Source organism: Muscardinus avellanarius (genome assembly GCF_963383645.1).
Source record: "Muscardinus avellanarius genome assembly, chromosome: 9".
Classification (NCBI taxonomy): Eukaryota; Metazoa; Chordata; class Mammalia; order Rodentia; family Gliridae; genus Muscardinus; species Muscardinus avellanarius.
In genome coordinates this window covers 98,045,881-98,066,574 of record NC_137795.1, presented here as the reverse complement: position 1 = coordinate 98,066,574, position 20,694 = coordinate 98,045,881, and the positions used below count along the sequence as shown (strand labels likewise).

The window sequence follows — 20,694 nt, the reverse complement described above, 5'->3', positions numbered from 1 at the left end:
TTTCTCATGCAGTCTCGCTCCTGATGCGGAAGAACTGATATGTTTCTGTGGGGAGGGAGGGCCACCTCGAGGTGTGATTTTCTGCATTGCTGAATCCTGTGAAATGAGGGACAACATAAAATCATTGTTCGCGATCAATGCGCCGTGCAGTGGAGTAACTGGAGAAGGTGGTGAGGCGGCTCCGGAAAGTTCTGGAGAGTGCTGCACCCGGAAGGAGAGCTTTGGGTAGTCCTACCCATGAACCCCCAGATTCTTGGGCCCAGAAGGGATTTCTCTGAGCACCTGGACTGGCAAAAGCCCAAGAGCCTGTTAAGATTCATTCTACTGACAGCATTGTTTGAATGACCTTAATGCAGGTGAATTATAATCTCCATGGTAACTATACTGGTAGAATTAGGTGTAAATAACATTTTTGGAATGCTATACAATTTATAAAGTACTTTCCCACAGGATATTTTTATTTTTATTTTATTTTTGTAGTACTGGGGATTGAACCCTGGGGTATTTTACCACCAATGTATAGCCCCGGCCTTTTTTTTAAAATCTTTGAAACAGGGTCTCGTTAAGTTGCTAAGAGTCTCCCTAAATCTCTGGTGCTGGCCTCGAACCTGTGATCCTCTCTTCTCAGCCTCCCAAGTACACACTTATTTTGTTCTAAATTTTCATTATCAGAAAATAAAAGTCCTGGAAGAGCTGACTAAATTCAAAAGCAGCTCTCAGGCAGGATGCTGTGTGTCAGCTCTCACTGGGATTGACAGGGGCTCAGGGAAGTGGCCATGCTCCCACCACGAGGAAGCTTCTGGGCCCCTTCTATCTCAGTGTTGTGACTTGTGCAGCCCAGCTTAAGGCACACAGTAGGTGTTTAATAAATATTCGTTTGGCCCCGGCACCGGCCTAACCCCTCAGCAGGCTCTGATTCCGGCCTCGCTGGCCCCGGCACCAGCCTCACCCCTCAGCAGGCTCCGATCCCAGCCTTGGAGGCCCCAGCACCGGCCTTGCCTCATGGCAGGCTCCAATCCCAGCCTCAGTGGCCATGACACCAGCCTAACCCCTTGGCAGGTTCCAATCCTGGCCTAGGAGGCCCCAGCACTGGCCTTGCCTCACGGCAGGCTCTGATCCCGGCCTCACTGGCCCCAGCACCGGCCTCACCCCTTGGCAGGCTCCAATCCCAGTCTCGGAGACCCCAGCTGGGATTGGAGCCTGCTGTGAGGCAAGGCCAGTGCTGGGGCCTCTGAGGCCAGGATCAGAGCCTGCTGAGGGGTGAGGCCGGTGCCAGGGCCAGTGAGGCCGGGATCGGGGCCTGCCATGAGGCAAGGCCAGTGCTGGAGCCAGCGAGGCCGGGATCAGAGTCTGCCAGGTGGCCATGCCAGTACCGGGGCCGTCAAGAGTGGGATCAGAACTTGCAATGCGGCATACACAGAGAAATATCACAGAAAATAAAAAACCTGATGTTTCCCTAATATGCAAAAACTAGGAAGAAATAGGTAATAGGAGGAGATCTAGTTGAAATAAGGACCCTATAGAGGAGCAATTAAGGTGACCAAAGAGGGGATGGGATGGGGGAGGATGAAATCTCTTTAAAACTCATGATGTATATAAACAAATGTATGAACGTTAATCACCAATCAAGCATGCGATCGAGGGAGGGGGAGGGAATGGGATGAGAATAGGATAAAGGCTAATTGGATGATGTGTGCTTGTATATCCTCACAAGTCTTGTATTCCATTGTGATGTTTGACTACAATGCACCAATAAAAAACATATATATATTAAAAAAAATAAATATTTTTTGATGAGGTTGAGCAAAAGAATGGGAGCTGGAGATTACATTTGAGTTCCAGCTCTGACAGTTTATCCTCTGTATTGTTAGGCGAGACAAGAAGTTGTTCCCCTCATTGCCAAAGGGGGGATGATGCTCTCCTCTCTGGGTGGGAGAAAGGGAGGTGCACAGCCGGGCAAGGAGGAGATGCGCAGCCAATGGCTGGCTGGAAGGAGCAGTCAGCACGTATGTGGCTGTGTGTGCCGCCATGGGAAGACCATGACCTCTGCCGCCATGCTTAGATGGTCTCTAACCGCTCGCCTGTCAATCCTAAACAGTGATGGCCAGGGTAAAGGCTGGCAAGGGCCGAGCTCCCCTCTGTCCCTTGCCTGGATCTTTTTCTCTCTCTCTCTTTCTTTCTTTCTTTCTTTCTTTCTTTCTTTCTTTCTTTCTTTCTTTCTTTCTTTCTTTTCTTTCTTTCTTCTTTCCTTTCCTTCCCTCCCCTTTCCTTCCTTCCTTCTTTCTTTCATTCTTTTTTTTTTTAAGGTCTGGGGATGGAACCCAGGGGCATTCTACCTCCCAGCTACACCCCTTGCCCTATTTTTTATTCTTTATTTTGAAACAGGGTCTCACTGAGTTGCAAAGGGCCTCACTAAGTAGCTGAGGCTGGCTGCGAGCCGCAATCCTCCTGTCTCAGCCTCCTGAATGCTGGGTTTACACGCCTGGCCTGGATCTCTTTCAGAAATCCCCCAGTGACCCTGAGAACAGCATGTTAATTCTCTCCAGTGCGCAGGCTTGTGATCCCAGTACTTGGGAGACTGAGACAGGAGGATCAAAGGTTCGAGGCCAGCGCCAGCAACTTAACATGACCCTCAGCTACTTACACCCTGTTTTAAAAAAAGAGAGTTAGGGTGTATCTCCCAGGTAGAATGCCCCTGGGTTCAATCCCCAGCACACCCTTCCAAAAAGAAAGAAAAAAGAAAGAAAGAAGAAAGAAAGAAAGAAAGAAAGAAAGAAAGAAAGAAAGAAAGAAAATTCCCTCCAGTGTTCGGCAGCTTGGTTCTGCTCCAGAAGCAAGGTAATGTCTCCTTTAAAAAGGGCCCAGGTGAGGCTGCTGAGAAGAGGGTGTGCCCGGGGTGTCACTCACTTGCCTGGGATGCCTCCCAATGGGCTCCTTGGGAAGGCAGGTCTGTAAGCCCTGGGGCCTCCGTGGTCTACCTCCCCTGGAAGACGCTACAGTGAGGTGGAGCCAGAGGCCCCAGAATCCGAGAGCTTTCCAAGGACACTGAGGTAAGAAATTCGGGCACACAGATGGGCAGGCATTTATTTCTCTGCGCCTTTGGGGCAGGGGCGGGGAGTTGACTGTTAACAACCTTCAACACACGCTGCTTCTTCATTAGGGAGGCTGAAGGCAGATGGAGCAGGACGCTTCGTTCTGTTTGTGTGTGTATGTGTGGGAGGGTGTTACTGGGGATGGAACCCAGTGGCATTCGACCTCTCAGCTTTTTTTTTTTTTTAATTTTGAAACAGGTTCTCACAAAGTTTGGAGAGCCTCACTAAGTTGCTGAGGCTAGCCTTGAACCTTCATTCCTCCTATCTCAGCCTCCCAAGTACTGGGATTACAGGTATACACCACCACAACTGGCTCATTTCACCCGTTTTAATTGATGATATTGTAAAGCAAATTGAAACACACACACACACACACACACACACACACACACACACACCAGTTAAAAAAGTCGACAGAGACCCAATTTTTTTCTGGCTAAAAAATTCAGCACATCAAATAGTCAACTTTAGAATTTATATTAATAATGCTTGAATTTCATCTGCGCCTTTGAGTTTCAGAGTAAATTCCTAATCTATCATACATTACTTTCCTGTTGTTGGTTTTTGTTTGCGGTGCTGGGAATGAAACCCAGAGCTTTGTGCATGCTAGGCAAGAGCCCTATCTCAGCTACACTCCCAGCTCCACATGTGGTGCCGTTTTTTTAATATGCTTTTATTGGTGCATCTAGTTTCACATCATAATGTAAATCACGTTGACAGTGACATAGGTGCACACAGCACTTGCCCCCCCCACCGCGTCCCTCTCTCCCCCTCCCCAGACAGAGCGCTGAGTGATGTTGGTGTATTCACATATATATACACAGTTGATGGTAGTATTTTCATGAATGAAATGCTCTTCACCTCCCCTTCCCTTAGGCCTCCTCCCTGGCTCCTCTGAGGTTTCTCCTCCATTATCTGGAGTTGCTCTGGTCCCCTTTACTCCCTAGCTGTGCTTATCAGAGAAGACACGAACCTTCGCACAGTGTAGTTTTTTAGAAAATGATGGTAACGTATAGGAAGCATTTCCCCCCTAACCCTTCCTTCCTTCCTTCCTTCCTTCCTTCCTTCCTTCCTTCCTTCCTTCCTTCCTCCCTTTCTTCCTTCCTTCCTTTGGATTTAGAGTGACTTGTGAAACTAAAGAACAGACGTCACCTCAGCCTTTGCAGTGTTTCAGGGTTAAGATCGCATGGTCTGTCTCTTGATCATGTTTCTTCTCTCCATCTCTGAGATATTTTGTGTTCTTCTTTATGAAACTTTTGGCTGAAGACTCAAGAAGATACTAAGAAAATACTTCCTAGCAGGCCTACCAACTTTGGGCTCGTGTTGGAGTGTCCTCTCCATCCCTTGGCCTGCAGGTGTGACGCGCAAGTCCTGACCGTCAGGCAGCACCCAGCCCTCCAGGCGCCCCACTGAAGGCTCTCCTTGGAGACCCCGTAGAACCTAACAGGCAGGAACAGGCCGTTCCCTGCTGTGGGGATTTGTACATCGGCCTCTTCCACTTCCATCCCATGGCACTTCCCTGGACGCCGGGCCTTGACCATCTTTAAGGATGGTACGGGGGCCAGCGCTGAACCAAGCGGGGCTGGCAGGGCTCACGCTTGCTGCTTGAGCTGGAGCGAGTCGCCCGGTACTATCTCCACACCAGCAAGGCCTTTGGAAGAACTGAAGTTTGGAAGCTCATTTCTTCCTCTGAGTTAGAGTGATTTTGAGGTGTAAAGGAACGTCGAGGAGCAGGGGCGTTTCTAGTGAAAAGCCTCCGTTTGCTGGACCCCTCCTGAGCAGAGAAGAGACCGGTTTGGGTAACTCTGTGTGAGACCCCTGGATGGTGAGGGCTTGTGGTCTTATTCCCGATAGCAACGGAGCACGCAGAAGGTTTCCAACACCACTTAAGGCGACCCTTAAAATAAAATTGGCCTTAGCAGGGGGTGGTGGCGCACGCTTGTAATCCCCGCGCTTGGGAGGCGGAGACAGGAGGATCGCGCAGGTCCGAAGCCAGCCGCGCGCGCTGGCTTAGGAGACCCTGTTTCCAAATAAAAATATAAAATAGATCTGGGAGTGTAGCCTGGAGGTAGAAGGGCTTCCAGGAACCCCAGTACCACCAAAATAAATAAATAAATAAATAAATAAATAAACAAATAAATAATAAAATAAAATGAAATCGGCCTCTTTTAGAAAATAAGTAACATTCACCACCCCCCTTTGGGGTAGTTGTATCAGTTGAGCCCAGTATGTTCTAATGTTAGTGGGATATTAGCAGGAAAGGCCTTGAGGAGACACAGACTTTGGTGGGGATGGGGGGGTGCTGGGCAAGCCCTCCCCTGAGCTGCATCCCACCCCCTTTTTCTCTTCCTTCAGGATGTAGGTATTTGTTAATTCTGTGGATGCTTAATGCTTACCTCGAGTAAGTGGTGGGTCGTTATGGTGAAATTGTAGCCATTTATTTTTCTTTCCTTTTCTTTTTTTTTTTTTTTAATTGGGGATTGAACCCAGGGGCATTCTACCTCTGAGCTACACCCTCGGTCCTTTTTATTTTTTGTTTTGAAGTAGAGTCTCGCTAGTTTTGCGGAGGGTCTCACTACGTTGCTGAGGCTAGCCTCAGACCGTGATGCTCCCATCTCAGCCTCCCAGGTCCTGGGATCACAGGCATGAACCACCACGACCAGACTGACATCACATTTTGCAGAGATAACAACACTACGCGTGTTTGCGGTGCAGTGGCATGGTGCCACGTTACACAAACTTCATCTCATTTCATCTTCAAGACATATGTAAGAGGAAGTTTATCAGCTCAGAACTGCGTAAAACTGTCAAGGATCAGAGACCAGGAATAACAGCGGCTTCAAACAGAGAGACCTTTGCTTTATTTTAGTTCCTCTTGTGCGAAAGAAGCCGAGAGGTGAGTCATCCAGCGCTGAAGGCGACCACCAGTCGTGATGCAAAGCCACCCACTCTCTGATCTAGGGAGGAGGTAGGAGGAAAAGAAAAACATAAATAAATAAGAGCTTTCTCAGAAGCCTTCCTACAACCCGCCTGCATCTCTGTGGCCCCCACCATCAGCAAGGTACACAGAAAGCCTGTAGTTTCTCCCACAGGGAGCTGGGAATATTTTTTATTTCCAGAAAAGAAAACAGAATGGTTAAAATTAGTTCAATCTTTCTTTTTCTTTTTTTTGTGGCACTGGGGATGGAACCCAGGGGCATTCCTTTTTCATCTATTTACCCATCTTCTTCCTATACACACTGTTCCTACCCTACCATTTAGTTATTTTATTTATTTATTTGGTACTGGGAATTGAACCCACTGGTATTCTACCTACGAACTATACTCCCAGCTCTATTTTACTTAATTTTGGAACAGGATCTCCCTAAGTTGCTGAGGCTGGCCTTGAACCTGTGATCCTCCTGTCTCTACCTCCCCAATACAGGAATTATAGGTATGCATCCCCAGGCCCAGCTTCCATCAGCCTTTCACCTAACAGTCTATCAGCCATTGGTGACTATTGCCTAGATCCATGACTTTGTTAGGAATCACCAAGTCATAATTTAGTTTTAGCCTTCTTTCTGCAAGTGTTAGCTGAAATTCAAGAATAATTTTCTTCCATCAACTGTTAGGTTGCCCTGATGTATATAGAATGTAGTCAAGAAATTCAGATATTTGCTAGTTTTCAGAATAATGCATTTCTTTATTAGCATTCTCCTTGGGTAACTAATGAGGTCTTCCTTTTAGAGTTACTGTGAACACATGCATTTTAATATCTTGGTGAGTTTCAATTCCTTGCAGTCATTATTATTGTTGTTGTTATTATTTTATGGTATTGGGGATTGAATCCAAAAGCGTTCTACCTCTGAGCTACACCCCGAGCCCTATTTTACTTTTTATTTGGAAACAGGGTCTCCCTAAGTTGCTGAGAGCCTCGCTAGGTAACTGAGGCTGGCTTCGAACCTGAGATCCTGCTGCCTCAGCCTCCCACTACTGCGAGTATTGGTGTGCGCCACATCACCTGGCTTCGTTATCTTTTTGATGGACACCTAGTAAACAGCAATAATAATGGTAATCAAGGGAATCACTGGCTCGCATTTATTGAGCACTCCAGCATATACCTAGATCCAGGATTTTGTCCGGAGTTGCAAAGTAATAATTTAGTTTCATCTTTAGGCTCAGGTTCAGTTTATTTCCAGGAGAATTCTTCACAGGTGATGTATACTTTCCATTGCATAATGTCAGAAGGCAACACAGTCACCCGCCGTCTGTCATGGACGTGAGCCCTGGGGGTTGTGCCAGGTTAGCCCTTTCTGTGAACAAGCTCGTTTAGTCCTGGCAACAACCGAAAAGTCAGGTGCAATTATTGTATCATCCCCATTTTAGAGAGAGGTGTACCACAGACACATTCCTCAAACTACATGCCTAGAGCTGGGCGTGGTGGCACACACTTGTAGTCCCCGCGCTTGGGAGGCTGAGACAGGAGGATCGCACAGGTTCAAAGCCAGCCTCAGCTACTTAGTGAGGCTCTCAGCAATTTAGCAAGACCTTGTTTCCAAATAAAATAGAAAATAGGTCTGGGACAGTGCTGGGGCCTCTGAGGCTGGGACTGGAGCCTGCCCAGGGGTTAGGCTGGTGCCAGGGATAGCAGGACCAGGATCGGAGCCTACCGTGTGGCAAGGCCGGTTCTGGGGCCTCCAAGGCAAGGATGGGAGCCTGCTGAGGGGTGAGGCCGGCGCCGGGGCCAGCGAGACTGGGATCGGAGCCTGCCATGAGGCAAGGCCAACGCAGGGGCCTCCGAGGCCGGGATCAGAGCCTGCCGAGGGGTTAGGCCGGAGCCGGGATGAGTGAGGCCAGGATAGGGGCCTGCCACGAGGCAAGGCTGGTGCTTGAACCAGCGAGGCCGGATCAGAGTCGGCCCGGGCGCCAGGCCGGCGCAGGGGCGTTCAGGAGCGGGATCGAAACTTGCAATGTGGCATACATAGAGAAACATAGAAAACAGAAATTCAGGTGCTTTCCCTAATATGCAAAAACTAGGAAGAAATGGGTAATGGGAGGAGATCTAGTTGAAGAAAGGGCCCCATGGAAGAGCAATTAAGGTGACCAATCAGAGGGGATGGGATGGGGGAAGATGGAATCTCTTCAAAACGCAGGATACACGTATACAAATGAATCAGTGTTAATCACCAAACCAAGCATGGGATGGAGGGAGGGGAGGGAATGGGACAGGGAGGGGATGGGGGCTAATTGGATGACGCGTGCTTGCATACCCTCACAAGTCATGCATCTATTGTGATGTTTGGCTACAATGCACCAATAAAAATATATAAAAATAAGAAAAGAAAATAGGTCTGGGAGTGTAGCCCGGAGGTAGAGAGCCTCTAGCTTCCATACCCAGAACCAAAAAAACCAAAACCAACCAAACAAACAAAAAAACAAATTGCATGCCTAGTAAGTTGTAGGAAAATAATTAAAACAGCTGCCCAGTTCCAGAAGGAATGAAGGAACGAAGATAAAAATACTTCATAAGATTTTTGTGAGGGCCATGGTGTGCCTGGCCGGAATCACATGCTCAGCGAACATTGTATCTCTTTTTCCCTCCCTGGCTGCCATCAGGGAGCTGTGGGGGAATCCACACGGCGGAGATGGCGGCCAAGCCGGCCGAGCCCGTCACCATCATCAGCCTGCGGAAGCTGAGCCCGGAGCCCCCGGAGCCGCAGCAGAAAGGTGAGACCCGCAGGGACTCCCGGCTCTCAAGCTGCACCCAAGGCACCCTTAATGAATCTGCTTCCCACACCCTAAGCCGAGGACTGGTCCCTGCGCCGGTCCCGCAGCTCCCCGCTCTCCCCTCTCCCCGCAGAGGCCAAGACGTTCACGGTGGAGGATGCGGTGGAGACCATCGGCTTCGGCCGTTTCCACATCGCCCTGTTCCTCATCATGGGCAGCACCGGGGTGAGTGTTTCCTGGAGGCTCCGAGGCTCCGGCTGCCCTGGCCTGGGCTGTGCGTGCCAGGGGCGGGAGGTGTGAACGGGAGCAGGCCCCGTGAAGCGGTTAACCCACAACTCACGTGACCCACAAATGTGCGGCAGGTATTTGGTTGGGAGCAAATGGATACTGGTGTCTCTGTGTTCAGGAAATTCAAAATTCACTTAAAATGTGTGTGTGTGTGTGTGTGTGTGTGTGTGTGTGTGTGTGTGTGTGTGCGCGTGTGTGTTTCTAGAGACTGAGTTCAAGCACAGTTTACCTCTGAGCTGAAGCCCCAGCACTATTTTAGTTTTTATTTTGAAACAGGGTCTTGCTGAATTGCCGAGGAGCTTGTTAAGTTGCCGAGGCTGGCCTCAAGCCTGCAATTCTTCTGTCTCAGCCTCCCAAGTACTAGGATTACAGGAATGTGTCACCAGGCCTGGTCTCAAAACTGTTTTTGTTTTTTTTCTTTTGGGTACTGGGGATTAAACCCAGGGGTCTTGCACCTTCAAGCTATACCCTCAGTTCTATTTTATTTTGAAGCAGGGTCTCACTGAGTTGCTGAGGCTAGCCTTGAGCCGGCAGCTCTCCTGTCTCAGCTGGGGTTACAGGAGTATACCACTACACCCGGCTTCAAAACATTTTTTGTGTGTGGTACTGGGGACTGAACACAGAGAGGTATTCTACCCCCGAGCTACGCACCCAGCTCTACTTACTTTTTATTGTGAATCAGGGTCTAAGTTGCTGAGGCTAACCCGTGTTTCAGCCTCCTAAGTACTCAGATTATAGGTATGTACCACCACGCCCAGCTCAAAGCTTTTTTTTTTTTTTTTTTTTTTTTTTTTTTTTTTCCGGTACTGGGGATTGAATTCAGGGGTGTTCTACCTCTGAGCTACACTCCCAGTCCTATTTTTATTTTTTTTTTTTGAAACAGTCTCCCTAAGATGCTGTGAGCCTCACTAAGTTGCTGAGGCTGGCTGAAAACCTGCAATCCTCCCGTCTCAGCCTCCCAAGTACTAGGATTACAAGTGTGCTCCACCACGCCCATCTTAAACTCAATTTAAAAAGGACTGCAGCAGCGGAAAGAAGGTAGAGCCGTGGTATTGTTTTATGTAGAATTAGATCTCAAACACTTTTGTATCAGCATAACCTGGGACACAACTCATTACAGATTCCAGAATCTTCAAGAGGCACGCATGGAGGCTCGTCGTTTGTGATATTTATTGCTATGAGTTGAAGTGTTCCTCCAAAACTCAGGTCCCCCCATGTGACATGTTAGGAGGTGAGGCCTCAGAGTCGACTAGGCCTGGAGCGAGCGCAGTGGCTTCGCTGTGCGCCCTGTGAGTGCGAGGTGCCCTTACCCCCACCCCCAGGGGATAAACCTCTGCAAGCAGCAGGACCTGCCGGTGTCTTGTTCTCAGACTTCTCAGGCTCAGACCTGTGAAAACCACAATTCCCGATCCCTTTCTCTTTGTTTTGAAATGGGAGTCTCTCTCATGATGCTGCGCAGGCTGGACTCACACTCCTGGGCTCCGTGATCCTTCCGCCTCAGCCTCCCACGTAGCTGGGATGACAGGCGTGTGAATTTCCGTTCTTTGGAGATCACCCAGTCTTGGGTATTTTGTTATCGCAGCACAAAGGGACTGAGACATTCACCGCGTGCTGTTTTGAAGAAGGAAGAAGGACAGTTCGACCCCGGGGCTTTAACAAGAGAGGTGATGCTTGTGATAGCACAAAACAGCAGCTGCTTCCTTCTCTGGCAGGAGAATGTGTTAAGAACCCCAGGCTGGGAGCCTGCCTTCAAGGAAGGGCCCTCTGCCAGCCACCCCGTCCTGCCTCATACAGGAAAAGGAGAGGTGTCCATTTGACTGCAGCAACAGGACCCTCTCATCAGAATGGACGCGTTGACAGCGCTGAGCTGTGGCCCTACACACCCTTCTTATGCTCTTGCTTGGAGGTCGTTGGAGAGGAGCTGGGGTCGGGCCTCCTGTGCTGGGGTATCTGGGGTCACATCCACAGCTGCTGAGCAGCCTCGGCCGGTCACCTGGACTCCCAGGCCCCGCTTTTCTCTGTGCTCTTCTGTGAATTTTCCCACAACTTTCTATACAGAGGAGCTCATCTGCGAGCTCCAGCCCGGTTCCTGGTGGGTGCCGCTCCCCGAGGGTGTCAGGGACAGCGCCTTTCCCTTATGGGTTTATTTCCTTCTAGGACCTGTTGGAGGCATAAAGTCCCAAGTAACATTGACCCAGCTGCTCTGTATTAACGAGGGAGCTAACTTTGGTAAATCAGAAATTTCCTGAAATAGTCATGCTTTTGATTATTATTGTTATTTTTGCTTTGTTTTTGTTTTGTTTTATGATGGTGCTAGGGATGGAACCCAGGGCCTGGCACATACGGGGGAAGTGCTCTACCACTGAGGTATAGCCCCAGCCCTTTGGGAGAAGCAAATTTTTTTTTTTCATTTTGAGACAAGGTTCTCCTCTATTTCCCATTATAAATAGATTAGGCTGACTTCAAACTTGTGATCCTCTTGCCTCAGGCTTCCAAGTATCTAGGATTGCAAGCATGCACCAACACACCTGGCTTTTTGATACTTTCTGAGCTAAAACATGCCAGCCATCTAAGCTCTGAGCATGACCATCATCCTTTATGGGAGATGAGCCACTGGGTACGCTTGATTGACAGCCCCGCACGTTGGCGAGGACCACGCCACCTTTTCACCCCAAACCTCCAACCTACACAAATACAAGTGAAACTGGAATAAATAACTCATCAGCATCCTAGCAAGGTTATCAAGAGGACACGCCCCAAATAACTCCACCATTTCTTCCTTCTATTCCCCTCCTGAGACCCCGGGCCCCGTTGTCCTTGTGAGTGTTCACCTCGGCTCCGGCACAAGACTTCAGGATAAGCGGGGTGTGGTGGTGTGTGACTGTGGTCCCCGCGGCTTGGGAGGCTGAGGCAGGACGCTCCCTGGCAGCTGGAGTCGAGCTGGGTAGCAGACAAACCCTGGCTCAAAAACAAGCGTCGGAGTCAACTTTGACTTGTCCTTCCTCATTATCCGGCCCCTAATTTCCACATTTCTATTTATTCTTTTAAATCATTTCTTGTATCTACTTCCTTTTATCAGGAGAGAAACCTACCATGTATGGATTGAGGGATGTGAATAGCGGGTAGACTCAATCTTTTTTTTTTTTTTTTTTTGGCGGTAGTGGGGATTGAACCCAGGGCGTTCTATATCCCTAGCCCTACTTTTTTATCCCTTCTTCCTCCTCCTCCTCCTCCTCCTCCTCCTCCTCCTCCTCCTCCTCCTCTTCTTCTTCTTCTTCTTCTTCTTCTTCTTCTTCTTCTTATTATTATTATTATTATTATTATTTTACAGTACTGATGATGGAGCCCAGGGGCATTCTACCTCCGAGCTACATCCCCAGCCCTAATTTTTTTTATTATTTATTTTGAAACAGGATCTCACTGAGTTGCAAAAAGCCTAAGTAGCTGAGGCTAGCCAAGAACCAGTCCTCCTGTCTTAGCCTCCCAAATGCTGAGATTACAAGCGTGCACCACCACATCTGGCTAGTATTTATTTATTTATTTATTTTGGTGGTGGTACTGGGGTTCCTGGAAACCCTTCTACCTCCGGGCTACCTATTTTTGTACTTTTTTATTTGGAAACAGGGTCTCTTAAACCAGCATGGCCGGCTTCGAACCTGCGCGATCCTCCTGTCTCCGCCTTCCAAGCGCGGGATTGCAAGCGTGCGCCACCGCGCCCGGCTTTAGTCTTTATTTTTGAAACAGGGTCTCACCAAATTGTGGAGGACCTCACTAAGTAGCTGAGGCTGGCCGCAAACCTGCGATCCTCCTGTCTCAGCCTCCCAAGTACTGAGATTACAAGTGTGTGCCACCACGCCTGGCCAACATTCAACCTTTGTTGAACAAAATACTCAAGCCGGGCATGGTGGCGCACGCTTGTCATCCCCGCGCTTGGGAGGCGGAGACAGGGCCGCGCTGGCTTAAGAGACCCTGTTTCCAAATAAAAAAGTATAAAATAGGTCTGGGAGTGTAGCCCGGAAGTAGAAGGGTTTCCAGGAACCCCAGTACCAAAAAAAAAAAAAAAAAAAAAAAAAAAAATTCAGTAGCACATCCTGCACTCCGTTTGCTAAGCAGATAATCTTTCCTGTTGATGAACTCGTGTTATTTTTTTTTACTAGTTGCTCTGTGGCTCTCCAGCTTTTATGAATCTTTTACCCATCTAGCTTTTACCCATCCCAGCTTCTTGAGATCAGAGACTCTTCCAAAAACCCCTCTGCAAGGGGTCCACCCTGCGGGGCTCACAGTGACGAGGGCACTCGATACGGTGGTTGACGCAGCTGCTGGGGGTTGGCTAGATTCACCCTCTGCTGAGTCCTGACCCCATGTGGCACCATCATGGCGTCACCATGTGCATGCAGAGGTCAGCAAAGCCGCGGGGAGACGTGTCACAGAACACTGGGGACCCTCCCAAGTTGGTCAAACCAGACCTGTTACATCCTTGAGAGCCAAAGTCCAGTGGTTTTTTGTTTGACTGGCTTTGCCGAGGCCGTCCACAGAAGCTCCGGCGATGGGGCAGGAGGGAGAAGCGTCGAGGACCAGGGAGGGCCACGGAAGGCGGCCTGGGAGGCGGCGAGGACACGCAGCGCTTGGACGTGGGTCTCTTCCTTCTTTAAGGTCGCCGAGGCCATGGAGATCATGTTAATAGCCGTCGTGTCTCCTGTCATCCGCTGTGAGTGGCAGCTGGAGAACTGGCAGGTGGCATTTGTGACCACGGTGAGTATGAGCCGCCTGCGGGCCGGGGTCCCTTCCTGCCTCCCTCGGGGCTGAGAGCCCAGGGGCGCCTCAGCGCGAGAGCGTTGGCTTCCAGCGCACGTGGGGTTTTAGGCCAAAGCCAGCTTCAGCGCCTCTCTCCCCTCCCTCCACTGCACAGGGGTGTGCGACCTTGAACGGCTCACTTTCCAGCTGAGCGCCAGAGCCCAAAGGACAGGAGTGCAGGTCACAGACCGTGACCCTCATGCCATGGGCTAGTCAGCCGACCAAGGAGCTGATCAGCTGAGCAGGGGGACTGGCCTGGCCCCACGCTGAAATGCACTGCGGCTCATTCAACAACTCCTCCTCCTCCTCCTCCTCCTCCTCCTCCTCCTCCTCCTCCTCCTCCTCCTCCTCCTCCTCCTCCTCCTTGTTCTTCTTTTTCTTAGTACTGGGGATGGAACCCAGGGTCATTGTGCCTCCAAGCTATACCCCCAGCCCTATATTTTAGTCTTTCTTATTTTTGAAACAGGGTCTCACTGAGTAGCGAAGGGCCTCGCTATGTAGCTGAGGCTGTCCGCAAACCGCCATCCTCCATTCTCCGCCTCCCGAATGCTGGGATTACAAGTGCGCGTCACCACACTCGGCTCATTCAACTCCTCTGAAAGACCATTATGAATAGCTTATCAATCGCACAACCAATTTTGGCTATGAAATGGAATGAAATGTATTAACGACCATCATTTCAAAAAACATTTTTTTGGTCCTCGGGACTGAACCCAGGGGCATTCTACCTCTGAACTAAACTCCTGGCCCTTTCTATTTTTATTTTATTTTTTATTTCTATTGAAATGAAGTCTCACTAAGTTGCTGAAGCTAGCCTTGAATCTGCAATCCTCCTGTCTCCGCCTCCCAAGTTCTGGGATTTTATAGGTGTGCACCACTCACAAATCTTGTTATTTGCCAGTGGACGGTGTGTGCACAACGTACACGTATGCCTGTTGGGAAGGGGACACAAACTTCCAAGTTGCTTAAGGAGAAAGTGAAAGGGGAGGGACGGGAGCCGAGGTTTCTGCGCGCCAGGTGCTCTGAGCGCCTTCCGTCTCTGCACAGACTCCATTCTCTCCGCGGCTGCTCCCCGACACTGGGCCAAAGTACTGAGGCCTTCCCGGCAAAGACTATGGGACACAGGTGGGCAGAGCAGATTTCATATTACCATTTCGTAAAACAAAAATCAATTGCATGTAAAAGCATTATTGACCTCATAGTTATGCTTCTCATTAAAGGGATATTAAAGTGTCCTTTATGTCACAGAGCTCAGCTGAATCTTTTTTTTTAATCTCAAAAGAGGCTCCTGGAGCCGGGCGTGGTGGCGCACGCTTGTCATCCCAGCATTTGGGAGGCTGGGACAGGAGGATCATGGTTCAAGGACAGGCTCAGCTACTTAGGGAGGCCCTTTGCAACCCAGTGAGACCCTGTTTCAAAATAAAGAATAGAAAATAGGGCTGGGGGTGTAGCACCTGGGTTCCATTCTCCAGTAACACACACACACACACACACACACACACACACACACACACACACACACACACTAAAAGAGGCTCCTGAGACATGAAAATGTTGGAAGCTGTGCTAGAGATGGTGAGTTTTAAAGAAAGACATGGTCATGGGCCTGGAAGCACACATCTGTAATCACAATACTTTGGAGACCACGACAGTAGGATCACAGGTTTGAGGACAACTTCAGCAGTTTAGGGGTGGTGTAGCTCAGTGGTAAAATCTTACTGGGTTCAATTCTCAATACAAAAGAAGGAGGAGGAGGAGCAGAAGGAGGAGCAGGAGGAGAGGAAGGAGGAGGAAAAGGGCACGGTCAGTTTTCTAGAACTCTGAAGAGTTAAGGCTGGACAGAATGCAAGGGAGGTGAGACTGTGTTCTGAAATTATTTAGGAGTTAACATCAGCCAGAGAGGTCCAATAGCCACGAAATGAGGAGAGACAGATTGATTGACATGGGTATCAAAGCTTGTTTTCACAAAGCCAGACTTAATAGAAAGAAACAGGGCTAGGTGCACTGGTATACGCCTGTCATCCCAGAACTTGGGAGGCTGAGACAGGAGGATCACAGGTTTGAGGCCAGCCTCAGCAATTTATCAAGAACCTCAGTAACGGAGTGAGAGCCTGTTCAAAATATAACGTCAAAAGGGCTGGGGTTGTGCTCAGGGGTAGAATACCCCTGGATTAAGTCCCTAGTACCAAAAGAAAAAAAATCCTCTGTTATTCACTGTTACTCATTCTGTTACACTGGCGCCTCTTTTTTTTTTAATTTTATTTTAAGCTCTCTTTAATCCTTTTAGAAAAAGTATTAGAAGATGAGTGTGGTGGTGCATGCTTGTAATTCCAGTACTTGGGAGGCTAAAACAGGAAGTTTGCGGGTTCAGGGCCGGCCTCGGCAACTTAGAGGGCGCTTAGCTTAGAGTCTTGAAGTCACAGAAGCTCCTCAAACCTGCCTCTCAAGTACTGGGGTGGCAGGCGTGTGCCACCACTCTCGGAGAGATTTCTTTTTAATTACAGTGGAAATTCACAATTACAGTCTGCGTCCAGTTGAGACCATCACCCTCCGAGATCCCAGGGAAAATAGTTCCCTGCTCTGTGGCCATGTTTCCCCCTGGACTGTCTCCCCAGGATGCGAGATTGTTACCATGACCCTCATCAGAGAGAAGCCTCGCGGTGGGTCATCCCCTTATACCAGGTCTGCCATTTGCCCCAAATATCAGATGGGAAAGTAATGGTGAAATAGAAAAGGAATTTAATATCCAGGAGCACTGTACTGGGAAGTCAGGGGACCAGTACCCTCAGCCCTGGCTTCTGGGGATTGACAGGAGCCCACGGTTTGAAGAGAGAAAGGAAACGAGTTGGGGGTGAGAAGCCAGCATGGCCTTGGTCGTCTGTCTCAAGGTGCGCACTGGGGAGGAAGTCCTTGTCTCCTACGGCGCAGTCTCCAGTCTTGCCACAGAATGTTTATCCATCACACTTTTTTCCTGGAATCCGAGGTGGACTGCAGGAAAAAATAAATCAGAGAAGGCACAAGTTAGAAAGGCAAGCCAGTCGCTGGGCATGGTGGCGCACGCCTGTAATCCCAGTACTTGGGAGGCTGAGACAGAAGGATCGCAGGGTCGAGGACAGCCTCAGCAAGTAGTGAGACTCTCATCAACCTAGCAAGACCCTGTTTGAAAATAAAAATAAAATAGGGCTGGGGGTGTAGTTCGAAGGTCGACTTCCCCTGGGCCAAATAACTAAATAGATAAAATAAAAAGAGTAAGACAGTATTAATCCCTTCACGCTCAGGGCAATGACCGGGGCCTTCTAGGCGCTGCCCCTCCGGGGGTCTGGGACGGGACAGTGTACCAGCGGGCGTTTGACGCTCCATTGGTTGAGATGCTCCTGAAAACCTTGAAAAGACCATACTGACTCTTACCCGGGCACCTTCAGCTCTGCAAGGGGAGGATTAGCAGCTTCAACCAAGCCTTAAAGGAGCAAAGAAAACAGATGCCACAGGAAGGCAGAGATGTCTGACGTTTGTCCCGCCTCTAGTTACTCTGAGTTGAAGAGTCAGTGCTTTCAGCCCAAGAGCCCGTGAGTCTTGTCACAGGATCCGCCAACACGAAGCACGAGCGTTGCCTCTGAGGCTCCGGGTGTCGCACCTGGAGGCAGGAGAGAGCGCTGGGAAACCCCATTCCTCGTGAGCTCAAACCTCTCGTGTTTTCCGTCTACCTGTGGTTAGAATGGGTGAGTGCTTATAATGCAGTAAACGGGAATCTTATAAAAACTCCACTGAGAGCATCGTTCTTCCTCCTCCCGCCCCCAGATGGTGTTTTTTGGCTACATGGTGTCCAGCATTCTCTTTGGGCTCTTGGCTGACAGATATGGTCGCTGGAAGGTAGGTCGGGCTTTTCAGGATTTGAAGTTTCCTTGGGGGAATTCTTTGTGGCAGTATCACTACGCTTTCTCTTTGGTGGACATTTTTCCCAGCAACACCCAAGATAGTAAAATGAAGACATTTCTCTCTTTGATAGCACATCCTGGAACCACTGCCTTGTCTTCTTGGTTCCTCTTCTTTTTCTGAGGTGACTGGCCCCACTCTTGGTGTCCTGTGGTCCAGGTGTGGAGTGAGGGATGTTCATAGTTAAAACATTAGCATGTGGGGAGTTAAAAGATTAAACATTGGCAGTCTTGTGTTAGTTAGCATTGCAGCTTTGAAATTAAGCTGAAGATCACATACCGATGCAGATTGAACACCAAGAAATAAGCCATATCTTCTGATTCCAAGCCCAGGTCTCGTTGTTTGGCTTCTGATAGAGAAGGTCACGCTAAGCACAAACGCAAAGGGAGAAAGCTTAGAGGAAAACATGAATAGAATTGGCTATAGGTCTTGAAGTAGCTAAACTCTCAAAGACTTATAAACTAATGTAAAATCACAAGTATCTCAAAAAAAGAGAAAAGTCACAAAAAGGTGTTTTAGGAAAAAAGAAATACAACTTGTCAAAAAACCTTTAAAACTGCTCAATCCCGGGAGTAACTAAAGGCAAAATGGGCACAGCAAGGTATCATTTTTTTCTTATCAAATTGATATTAAAGTCAAGTCCAACTGGGCATGGTGGTACACGCCTATAATCCTGTACTCGGGAGACTGAGATAAGAGGACCGCAGGTTCGAGGCCGGCCTCAGCAACGTAATGAGACTCTCAGTAACCTAACGGGACTCTGTTTTGAAAGAAAACATAATAAGAACAGAATATGTAGTCAGAAGAAGAGTGAATGCCTTTGGGTCTAATCCCCTGAAACACACACACATACTCAAGTTCATAAGTAATTTTTCTTAAGGAATCTTGCTAAGTATATAGGCACTCTTATTGGTTTTGAAGGAGACTTGTAGATTTGTACATGTCATCCTGAAATATGCCTCTTTGACATAAAAAATGTTTTTGAGGTAGAGGCAGTTAAGAAACAGCCAGCGAAGGAAAAACTTTCTGCGTTCACTTTTCTGCCGAGAAACAAGATTTCAGTTCTCCTTTAACTCTAGACAACTCTAGACTCCTATCAGCCCATAGATGGCGCCAGAGCAATTTCAAACCTACTCCATTAATTTCCTCACACCTTGTCTTTTTTTTTTTTTTTTTAATCACTGTCACCCAAATACCTAACAATAACAACTTATAGGGAGAAAGGGGTTCTTTTGGCTGATGGTTTCTGGGGTTCAGTCCATGGATGTCCAGCTCCAAGGAAGAGGCATCCTGGCGCCAGGGCATGACAGAAGACAGCAGCCAGCTCATGGCAGGGCATGGGGTGAAGAGGGCCCGTGACAGTATAGTCCTGAAGGCCATGTCCCCAGGTCCTGACCCGCCTCACCTGCCTAAGTTACGACCCAGTAAATACACCCCTATCATCAACCCCTCAGCGGACTCATCCACGGATGAGGTGAGAGCCCATGCTCAGTTACTGACCTCTGAACGTCTCCGCATGGGCAAAACCTGAGCTTTTCTGGGGAATGCTCCGCATCCGGGTCACTGCACCTGTTTTCCCTCCCACCTCTGGAAGCCTGGAATGTCTTTCCCTTGTCTTGTCACCTCTCAAAGCTGGAATGTTCTTCCCTGAAGATGCTGCATGGGCCAGGACGCTGGGCCTCGCTCCGAGAGGCTCCTCACCGGGGTTTCTTCATTGCGCGCTCTCCAGGAGAAACAACTTGTCCTCCCCCACCTTGTTAATTGATCTTTTGGTGCAGGGATACATCACAACTAAGAACTCATAGAGACTGAGGGGGAAAAATGGTTTCCTCCCTGACAGTATCACTTTTCTGACCATCACTTGACAGTGTGAGTCAAGAATCTTAAAAAAAATCCGTTCTCCTAGCCTGATAATTGGCCTTCTAGTAATCTAGCTTACTGAGATTATTAGAACACAAAGATGTATGCACAGACATCGACCCAACTTATCTTAATAGTAAGAAAATCTGAACTGACCTCAGCACTTAGCACTTAACAATAGGGTTTATGTACTATGTTGTGTATTATACATTTTGGAATTTTAAAAGCCATTAAAGAGCCGGGCGTGGCAGCGTACGCTTGTAATCCTTGCACTTGGGAGGCTGAGACAGGAGGATCACGCAGGTTCGAAGCCAGCCTCAGCTGGTTTAAGAGACCCTGTTTCCAAATAAAATATAAAATAGGTCTGGGAGTGTAGCCTAGAGGTAGAAGGCCCCTGGGTTCCATCCCCAGTACCATCAAATAAATAAATAAATAAATAAATAAATAAATAAATGCCATTAAAATTTGTTTTCCTTTACATACAAGGAAAATAAGCTAAACATTATTAACAGTGTTTTCTCTGGATGGGAGAATCAAGGATAATTTTAATTTAATTTTATTTATTTACTTTTGTGTGTGGTACTATGTATTAATATGTAAATCCAGGGGCATTTTACCTCTAAACTACACTACCAGTCCCTTTTGATTTTTGAATAAGGGTCTCACTAAGTTGAAGGGGGCCTTGCTAAGTTGCTGAGACTGGTCTTGAACCTATGATCCTCCTGTCTCAGCCTCTCAAGTACTGGGATTGCTGGAGCATGCCACCAGGCCCGGCAACTTCAAACTTTTGATTCACCTTTTCTTCCTTATTCTCTTCTAGAACTTGATTATTATTATTATTATTATTATTATTATTATTATCATCATCATCATCATCATTATCATTATTGAAAAGCAAATACTTTAAATTTATAGTCATTCCAACATTTTTTTATTATGCTTTTAATAGCCCTATTAGTAGGAAAGACCTAATTTACTTACTGAGATTTGAGCCTGGGGGTATTCTACCTCTGAGCTACAC

General features: G+C 48.3%; 1 protein-coding gene across 1 annotated transcript in view; it reads left to right on the top strand.

Moving 5' to 3' along the window:
- Window positions 1-8,620: 8,620 nt before the first annotated feature.
- SVOPL (SVOP like) overlaps window positions 8,621-20,694 on the top strand; it is a gene marked incomplete at its 3' end in the record, with an annotated part of 55,829 nt that continues 43,755 nt past the window's right edge. Inside the window, exons 1-4 of the mRNA XM_080701239.1 lie at window positions 8,621-8,798; window positions 8,932-9,023; window positions 13,740-13,838; window positions 17,679-17,750. Of these exons, the coding sequence (XP_080557365.1) occupies window positions 8,717-8,798; window positions 8,932-9,023; window positions 13,740-13,838; window positions 17,679-17,750 (345 nt within the window). The 5' untranslated portion in view covers window positions 8,621-8,716. The remainder of the gene's footprint in view (window positions 8,799-8,931; window positions 9,024-13,739; window positions 13,839-17,678; window positions 17,751-20,694) is intronic.